This window comes from Rhinolophus sinicus, linkage group LG11, assembly GCF_036562045.2.
Source record: "Rhinolophus sinicus isolate RSC01 linkage group LG11, ASM3656204v1, whole genome shotgun sequence".
NCBI lineage: Eukaryota > Metazoa > Chordata > Mammalia > Chiroptera > Rhinolophidae > Rhinolophus > Rhinolophus sinicus.
The window spans coordinates 41,349,254-41,359,205 of NC_133760.1; the positions used below are offsets into that span (position 1 = coordinate 41,349,254).

Below are 9,952 nucleotides of genomic sequence, written 5' to 3' on the forward strand. Positions count from 1 at the left end.
CGGGCCTCACACCGAGAGGAACCGATAAATATTGCTCATTAATGGCGGAGCTTTCCGTTGTCTAGGGACAAGCAGTCTCGGCTGGTCACTGAGGACAGATGAGATGGTGTGTCCAGTCTGTCTTTCATTCATTATCTCCCTGCCTGCAAAAGTAACACAGAATCTGCCATTTCTTCCCTCCTTGGGTGTAAAGGGCCAGAATGCTTAAACCTGACCAGAAGCCCTTGAGAAGCAACATTAGCCAAATGCGGACAAGTTTCACCTCTGGATCACATTCCCACTTCTCACCCAAAGACAGGAGCATGTGTCTAGAGCACACACTGAGGCAAGCAGCTGGGTCCCAGACCGTATGGGACAAGCGCATGAACTTTCCCTTCCCCCAGCTCCAAACCCTGGCTCTTCCTCCCTCTGACCCCTTGGAGTCCTGAGCCAGAGGCCCTGCCAGGCAGGACGGTCCAGTGGATAGAGCATTCCAGAGCTGGGCCTCCTTCAGCAACTTCTTCTAGGTCTGTTTTCCCGGGCTGCCTGCAGGGCGCCCCTGAGCTGATCCCAGCAAAAGGGGCAGGACTGGGTGGTCTGGGTACCCAGGAGCAGAGGCCCTCAGAAAGGAGCTAGGGCCTTAAGACCCAAATATCCTGTCCCAGCACGGCTTCCCCCAGGACTCTGCCGCCTGGTTGGGCTGTAGTTGATCTCTAGGCTCTCACCCCAGGGCAGGTGGACAATCTGTCACCCAGCAGGGAGAGAGGGAGAGAGTCTGGCTGCAGCCCCCGATCCACTCCACCCTGCCCTGTGGCCAGGACCCCAGGAGGTGGAGGCTCTGTCCCAATCACCCAGGCCTCCTTCTTCCAGACCAGGCCAGCTCTGGGACCTACTGAACCAATCCCACCTCGGCAGTGCGCTCTGGCTCCTCCAGCAAAACAGAGTCACCTGTGAGTGGAGTTGTCTGACACCAGCTTCCCTTTGTGTGTCTCTGTTCCAGAGTCTATGCCCCCAAGAGCACAGGGCTTTCCAAGTGCCTCCAAGGAACCCAAGTCCTCTACAAACTCAGAGTGCTGGATTTAGGGACATCGTGTACCGGGGTATTACCTCCTGTGCACTTTGGGCGCCCCCTCCAGACCTCTCCAAATCTCCACTTCCCTTCCTGTGGATCATCAAAGGTGAGGGGTCCTCACCCAACCTGGTGCCTCAGATTCTGTCCTTCCACCCATGCGCCCATCACTGTTCTAGCTCCTGCCTCGACCTCCCTCTTCCACAGAGACTCCAGTGCCTTTTCCGTGAGCCCTGTTCAGTCCCTTCCCGAGCCCCAGACTGGCCCCGTGTGTATCCCAGCTCCTCTTCCTGCCACCGCTGGGGACAGGTAACCTCCCCAGACCAAGCCCCCACCCGCCCCTCAGGAGGCTCACCGCCGCCGTTCTTGTAGCAGAGGTAGGGGAAGCGCCACACGTTGGCCAGGTCCACCGCGAAGCCCACCACCGACAGCAAGAAGTCTATCTTCTTGCCCCAGGTCTCCCGGGGTGGCTCTTCGCTGCCGCGGGACGCCAGGAGGCACTGGACGCCGTTGCGCTCTTTCACCACCAACAGCTCCGCAGTTTTGCGCGCCTGCAGGGGCTGCTCGGACTCCGGGTCCGTCCCGCTGTTCTCCGGCTGCACCTGCGGGTTCATCCGCGCCAGAAGCATGGGTGCGGCTGGTGGGAGGGATGTCAGCGGCACTGGGAGCACGCCGAGGCTCTGCTTGGATAAAAGGAAAAGATATAGTCACTGAGCCATTCCGCCCTGCTGCGCCTTCCGAGACTTCCCGGGAGCACCAGGGATACCTCGGTCAGCGCGCGCTGAACCGACGCAGGATTCCCAGCAAAAGGCGCGCGTCTGTTGGACGATTTGGAAACAGGTAGTGGCGCGCCGGCACTGAGACGGCACTTCGAAGCAGAGACCGCCCCTGCCCTCCCTGTAGGTCCGGCTTGGGACCTGGTAGCGCTTCCCTCATTCGGCAGCTCCCTCTGGGTCCCAAACGATCTCAAACGGCCGGGTTTGGACACGCCGAGTCAGAGGTTTCTCAGGGCGGTGACTTGGGCCAACCAGTGCAGCTGTCTGCCCTCTCCCCCCAGCTTGGGTCTGCGCCACCTCCAAGAGCCCCCGGGGCCTCCCCGGACGTGTACACCTCTGCACTTCAAAATCGCTGTCACTCTAGCTCTGCATGCCTCAGCCTGGGCCTCCTCGGCCCATCTAGCTGGGTCCCGCGCGCAGGGCGCACTCACCTGTCCGGCAGCGGTGGGATCTCTGGTGCTGTGCGCCCTGCCCGCCGGGGACCCGCCTCGCCTTGCCAAGCTATGGGGGCGCCGGCTGGAGCTGGGCTCCGCCGCGTGGCGCTCGGGCGCGGCCCAAAAAGCGCTGGAGGCGTGGGGCGGCCGGCGGGGTGCGGGCTGTCTGGTTCTGGCTGCGCCGGGCGGGAGCCGGGCTGGTAATGTAGCCTGCGCCCCAGGTAACGCGCCGATTGCATTAACCCAGCGCCGGGCCCGCTCCGTCTGGAGCCCGTTAGCACTAATGGAGAGTGACAGTGCGGCCGAGGATGGGTAGGGGTGGGGGCGCGGCTCGGGCTCCGGGTGTGGCGGGAGTCCGGGTCCCGGCGACTCACTGGACTCAGGCGCCCATTCCCTTTCCAGCAAGCACGGAGGCACCAGACACAGCTCTTGAGCCACCAAACTCTGACCCCCAGCTATGCGAAGAGAGCGCAACTCCAGAACTAAGGGTTGAGTCGCGTCTGAGAGGGGGCCGGGAAAAGACTAGGGATAGCAAATGATCCGGTTTCAGTACCTGCGCTGCCTTCCGCGTCAGGCCTCTTAAACTACCCTGCTAGAGTTTCTCCACCAACAAAATGGGAACGTTCTACTCAGTGCCAAGGACGCCAAACTGATGCTGGCAGGGCATTGGGTGGGTTTTGTTTGGTTGGTGTGCACTGAAAAGTCACAGCCCAGCCCTTCCTCACACATCTGTTTGTTATGGGCAGGCTAGTAAGATATTGGCGGTTGGGACCCCTGTTCTGTGAGACTCAGAACTATCATTCATTCACCCTTCACTCCTTTTTCCTACGTCTGCTTGCCCTGTGCCAGGCACTGTTCTAGGCACTGGGGATGCACGAGTGGACAGTTTGCTCAGAAATCCCTGACGTGATGGAGCTTACGTGCTGTCAGGGGGAGAGGGGAAAGCAAGAAACATAACCAATAAATGCATTATCTCGGGTGTGAGAAAGTGATATGTGGGATCCCCACAGAGTCATTCAAAGTGAATGAATTAATGGGGTACAGGGGGGTGTTTAGAGCATTTTCACCAGAGGGTCGAGGATGGCAAATGTCCTCTGTGAAGGATGCAGAGAGGAGAGGAAGGGAAAACGAGGGGGTGGGGGTCTGTCCTGGCCTTCTGGGAGCTGATGATGGGAGGAAGAAGGTCAGGGAAAGGAATGAGCAAAGGAGAGCCTGGAACCACAGGTTCCCATCTGTCAAGGATGTTAATCTCCTTTGACCCATGGACTATTTTGACAAGCCTGTGAGGAAAGCAGGAATGGAATCATCTTTCCATTTTTTCAGGTCAGGAAACTGTGTCTCTGAGGATTCCAGGGATCTGTCTGCGGTCCCACAAGTTGGAAGTAACAAAATTGAGATGGGAACCCAGGTCTCCTGGTTCCCAGAAAAAATTGAGTTTCACCAGTTTATGGATGGAAACACTGGGAATCTCTCTAGTAATCACGTTCCCTTCCCCTTCCTCTATGCCATCTCCATCCAACTGGTCCTGAAGTTCCCAGCCCCTGGGAGGCCTCAGCGTCCCCATGGAAGACCCCATCACCTTTCACTGCCACAGCCTCCTAGCTGGTCACCCCATGGCCAGTATGTTTCCAGTCATATGATATTCACCAGCTGCAAGAACTCCTTCTAAAACTCAAGTCTGATCACCTCACGCTTCTGTCTAAAACTCCTCTGAGAGACAGCAACACGTCAACACGATTTAATTAACCCTGGATTTGAGGTTTCATGTTATTTTCTTCTTTATAATTCTTTTTATTTGCCAACTTTTCTACAATGAGCTTTTGATACTTTTGCAATCAGAAGATAACCCACAATTTCTTAAAGTCCTCCAATCTTTCCAAGATAATATCTAAACACCTTCAGCAGTACAGACATGATCTTGCCTGTCTAATTAGCCACGTCTCTTCCTATTCTAATTCTCTCCTCGTTCTTCCTACAAACCCTTTACTGCCTCCAAAATTTGTTTTATTTTTTAGCAACATGGGAGATACTCAACCAGCAGTAGTTCCCTGGACACTGATCCTTTTTATACCTCTGGGTTTCTAAATATGCTGTTTTCATCTTTCTCTTGTCAACCTAGAGAACTCCTACTCACCCTTCAAAACTCCATTGCGAAGCCTTCCCTAATAATTATATCTCACGACAGAGTAAACTCTTCCTTTCTACTGCTTTGTGCATTTGTCCAGTAGTTATCCGTGTGACTTCCCGCCCAGGGCAAGGATGTATCCTGTTCCACAGCCTGTGCTCTAGAGGTGTGTACAAGATAGCACCAGTAGAGATCGCCATCATGGGTTGCGTTTGGTGTCATTGGTTGGGGTGGTTTATGTTTGATTCCTCCAGAGGCAGAACCTGAAAGAAAGAATTAAATTCAAGTAGTTTAGTTAGGAGGCCACCAACCCCTGGAGACACTGGTGGAGTAGTGGGGAGGGGAGGCAGGAAAGGGAAAGAAACCAATAGAGGGAACATGAAGGGGCAGTTCCAGCTGTGGGCAGCTGGTGCTCAGTCCCGCTGGGGACCCCTGGGTGACTGCCTTGACAATGCCTCGGACATTCCACTTCCGGGCCAGGAAGCTGGAGCATTTATCCATTAGGGCTACTCCTAGGGTGCTAACCTGCTGACATTTCCAGCCTGCCTGGTGTGTGGACACTTCTGTCACCAGAAAAAGGCTTCCAGCAGAGCCCCAGGTGCTGGCAGTAGGAAGCTGATGGGTCGGGTCTGTGTTGGCAGGAACAGTGAATAATGAGGGGTGTGGGCAGGGCACTGGAACTGTTTGCTACAGGCATGGAGGAAGGCATCCCCCCACCCCCATGACACACCATCAGAGGGCCAATCAGCACGTCCTAAGAGTTCCACCTTGTGGGTTCAGAGATTTCTGGGGGATAGCAGTGAGGACCGCAGGCTGGGGCTGGGCTGAGAGGAAGGCGTCCCTCTCCATCTCTGGTCCGATTCCCTGCCTACAGCTCCAAGAACCACGGGGCCATGTGGCTTCTCTCTGTGCCCTGTGTCCTGCCCCTCCAGGTGGCCTGAGGGCAAGTGGGTGGGCAGGTGGCTGGAGCATTATCAGAGCTAACATGATCTCTGGGGAGGCGTCACTTCCACTTACCATGGCATTCGGTGACACAGGCCATGGGCACAAGACAATGGCTGGTGCTCTCAGTCCAGCTCTGTCCATCTCCCGGCAGACGCCAAGACCCAGACACACACAGGCTGGACTGCAGGATATTTGGAACCCAAGGGGCTGGGTTCTGGAAGTGTGCTGAGGATACGCTCAGAACCTGCACCTCCATTGCACTGATGGGGAAAGTAAGCCAGAGAGGAGGTTTGCTTGTATATTTGTTTCCTTCCTCTCTTTCTTTTTTGGTTTTTATTTGTTTGTTTGGCGGTTAGGGGGCAATAGAGCTATATATCCTTGCAGCTGACCTGCCCCGGGGCCATTAGTCACTGGTGAAAACTTACACTGCATTTACAAACAGCATAAGAATATCCTCAATGAAAGACCCCCCCCCCCCATAAGCTGAAATCAGTCTCCTTCAGGACACTTCCCACTAATGCTCCCAGGGGTTCCTCAAGGCTTCCAGCCCACTCATGCGTGGCTCAGAAGAGTCCTTAGAGTCCCCTCTACTGAGCTCCTACCTGAACTGCCTGCTATCCCATGGGGCCGCGAGGCTTGCCTGGGCTTGCGTTGTCAAGTCCACATAAGGATGCATTCACTCATTCATCTATCTCCTGTGAAAGGACATTGGCTTTTATTCTGAATGAGATGGGAGCCATTGGAGAGAGAAAGGGATAGGATCTGAATTCGCTTCCAAAAGGTCGGGCCCTGGCTTTAAAAAGCGTCAGTCCATCGTTGACGTTCATGTGTACATTCTCTGCCTGGATCCAGCTACACAGCTCTTAAACAGCATCTGGGGCTCACGATGTTCCAGACGGAATTTTTAACCTCCCCTTTCGGACCCACCCCCACACCTGTTCCTCCCTGACTCCCTCAATCCAGGGGATGCCCTTTTCCTGCTAGTTCCTCCCAACAAACACCTTGGAGTCGACCTTGACTCCTCTTTCTCACAAAAGGAGTAAATACATCCTTTATGGACTCGCTAATGCACCCTAGCCAAGCCTGGGTCCCGTGGGTCTGTGGATTAGGCAGGGGCAGAGGCGCTAAGGTGGTCACATGAGTTATGGAGACGGGGGGACTCACACTTGCATCCCTCTCAGGGCAGAGGGGTTGTGGTCGGCTGACCACCTGGATGGGCCATAGTCTGGCTGGTACAAGGGCTCTGTCCATTCAGGGAATATTGAAACAGGATGGGACCTCAGAAACCTTTATGCCCCATTGGGCTCTCTTAGAAGACCAGACACTCCTTAGATAATCCGATGAAAGATGGATTCTCCCAGAAATATGCACTTACACACAGAATTTTAAAATTCAGTGTAAAATGTACCATACATAAGAAATACATAAGATGTGTATGAACAGTTTAAATAATATTAATGATAAGAACATACAAGAGCACCCTCCCCAGAGCAAGAAAAAGAATATTTCCGGGGCCGGCTCGGTGACTCAGGCGGTTGGAGCTCCATGCTCCTAACGCCAAAGGCTGCCGGTTCAATTCCCACATGGGCCAGTGCCAGATGGCTCAGTTGGCTGGAGTGTGGGCTCTCAACCACAAGGTTGCCGATTGGCAACTTCTCAACTCCCGCAAGGGATGGTGGGCTGTGCCCCCTTGCAACTAACAACGGCGACTGGACCTGGAGCTGAGCTGCACCCTCCGCAGCTGGGATTGAAGGGACAACAACTTGACTTGGAAAAAGTCCCGGAGGTACACACTGTTCCCCAATAGAGTCCTGTTTCCCTTCTCCACCCCCCCCGCAAAAAAAATATTTCCGACCCTGTAAAGACCCTGTGAGCCCCTCCCTCAGCATATCCCCTCACACACACACACACACACACACACACACACACACAACTACGTGAGGTGATGGAAGGGTTAATTAACTCAATTATGGTAATCATATCACGATATGTATGTGTGTTATATCATCACATTGTATACTTCAAATGTGTATAATTTTGTCAATTATACCTCAATAAACCTGGGAAAACAAGCAAACATCACTTTCTAACAAGTTTTCCTATCTTTTGGGGCAAGATGCTACAGCTCTTTTTCTTTGGAAATGTCTTAGCAATGTTCATCCCTACACATTTCAGCATTTGCTTGCTGAACTCCATGAAAAATCCCTTTGGAATTTCAACTATCATTGCATTGCATCTATAGATCAATTTGGGAAGAACTGACATTTTACAGCATTCAGTCTTCCCATCCATGAGCACAGTATATGTCTCCATGTATTTGTCATCTTAAAGGTACACTTCATTTTAAATACAGTTTTAGGAGATTTGCAGATTCCCGCATGAAATCCATCTCAGAATTCCTTAAAATGACTGCCTGCCAATCTCTGAGCTCTTTTCTTTTTCCTCAAGAGACACTTCCCAGTGGCTTTGCCAGTAATATTAATAAATATGACCTAAGTGATTCTTGCAGCTGCCTTCTCACCCCCTTCCCACTTGTCTCACTGGCCCTTGGACATCTAGTCCTAGGGGGCTTACCCAGTTCAGCTTTTCCTGCAGCCTGGAGAGGAGAATGGGGTAAAAACACGGACTTAGGAGCCACATTGCCTGAATTTTTATGCCGGCTCCACAACTTACTGGCTGTGAAATCTTGGCCAAGTTCTCCTACTTCTCTGCATCTCGGTTTCTTCATCTGTAAAATGGGTAGGATGTTGACGATAACAGTACCTACTTCGTAGAATTGTTGAGAGGACCAAACGAATGAAAACACGTAAAACACTTAGAACAGTGCCTGGTATAGCATATGTGTCACTTCTTATTGTTGTTTCAAAAAGTTTAATTTCTCCATGTCTGTGGGAGACAGGATCTCCTCCAGAATTTTCAGTTAGGTTTATCTATAATAACTTCAAATTCCCAGACTGGAATGAAATCGCAAATGTGGGTTGGTATAACAATTATGAGTGAGGCCTTTGGAGTTGAAAAAAGAAAAAACTTAGTTCAAACCTTGGTTTTACTATTTGCCTGCTAGATGACCTTTGGCTTCTGAGCCTCAGTTTTCCCACCTGTAAAACGGGGATAGTATACCAGTTAAGATGACCCATGGGAAAGAGTTCGTAACACAATCAGAAGGGACCCATTTATCAAAGCTCTGTGAGGCTAGTAGCAGTCATGTGCTTGAAGGGCACTGCTTCTTCCTAGAGGCCTTTTGCCTCTTCCATGCTTTCCCAACTCATGACAGTCGAGCAGATGGGTAAAAGTGCAGATTCCTGGGCCCCACCCCAAATCTGGATTCAATGGATCTGCTGTGAGAACCAGGAATCTGTATATGTGTAGCATGTCTAATCCCTGTTTAAATAAAATAATCCCAGTATCAGTGACTCATGTTTCATAACCACAATTTCAGGTTGAGAGTGGCCGTAACAATCCACATTCTCTTTGCCCAACCTGAGTGCCGGCACTTCTTCCTTTTGCTCTGAGCACACTTAGCAAAAAGCACACAGCCCCTTCCGGGCTGAGCTGTCTTTTCCCTGGGAAATGTGAACGGGTGCCCTCTAGGGGCATGAAAGGGAGAAAAGCTGCCTCGTGCTCACTGTCTGGAGGACGGTCCTGGAGGTACCAGGAGCAGCCATCAAACCTCCAGAGCAGGTGTGTTTGGAGGTGGGAACTCACCCTCATCAGCGTGAGCATCACGAGGCCTCAGAACAGGTCCATCCACAATGAGGCTGAGGGCTGGGCGATGCTTTCCCAGGTGGGGCTGGTCCTGCTCTGCCCGCATGCCCAGGAACCTGGATCTAACAAGCTGCTTTGTGACAGAGAGGCAGGCAGTAGTCCGTGCTCTGTGGACCACACACAGAGAACGCCTGCCTCCCGTGCCCCATCCCCCCCTGCTTCTATTACCCTTGGCCTCCAAGATGAAAGCTGAGTAGTCTTAGGGAGGGAACCAGGGAGCAGGGCTCAGGGTAGGGGTTTTCTGCCCCTTTTTATGGTAACTGCCATCACCCTCCCCTTCTAATGTCCTAGGAGACCCCTGACCCGCTGGCCTCCCTAATGTGAGGAGCAGGCACAGGGGCACCTAACTTTCATGCTGGCTGCTTGGGGCTTCAAATCCTGCTTCTGTCAATTATACTATCTGTGTCATCTTGGGCTGCTGCGTGCCTCAGTTTTCTCTTCTGTACAATGGGGCTCATCTCCTAGGGTGGTGGTAAGTACTTCAGCAGTGTTTGGCACATACTAAGTACACCGTGGTATTTGCTATCTGTTTGGCAGTCTTTCCATTCCCTGAGCATTTACTGGTTCCAGGCACCATATTATGTCATAAAATACGATTATTGTCCCCATTTTATAGATTAAATAATTAATGCTGAAAGTGGTTAGATGTTTTGCTCAGGGTCACATGGCTAGGATGTGTCAGAGGGTGGGATTGGAACCCAGATCTAGGCTGGCTCCCGGGCACATGTTCTCAACCACTGCTCTATCCCAGTGGCTCAGTGGTTCCCTATTTGGTCCTCACCCTCTTTGTCCTTCTTACCACCTCCCTCCACAGTCTAGCTCCCCATTCTCCTCAGGCCCTGCCCCATTTGGGCTGGGG

At 52.5% G+C, this 9,952-nt stretch overlaps 1 protein-coding gene across 8 annotated transcripts in view; it reads right to left on the reverse strand.

Moving 5' to 3' along the window:
• The window catches only part of SLC6A2 (solute carrier family 6 member 2), a 43,011-nt gene extending 40,070 nt beyond the window's left edge, over positions 1-2,941 (reverse strand). The window contains exons 1-2 of one of the 8 annotated variants that reach the window (XM_074314853.1): positions 2,812-2,941; positions 1,404-1,728 (exon numbers count right to left, since the gene is read on the reverse strand). In XM_074314853.1, coding sequence (XP_074170954.1) covers positions 1,404-1,677 — 274 coding nt within the window. In that variant the 5' untranslated portion in view covers positions 1,678-1,728; positions 2,812-2,941. The other 7 variants (XM_074314855.1, XM_074314856.1, XM_074314859.1 and 4 more) reach the window with 7 other exon arrangements.
• Between the last annotated feature and the right edge of the window lie 7,011 nt (positions 2,942-9,952).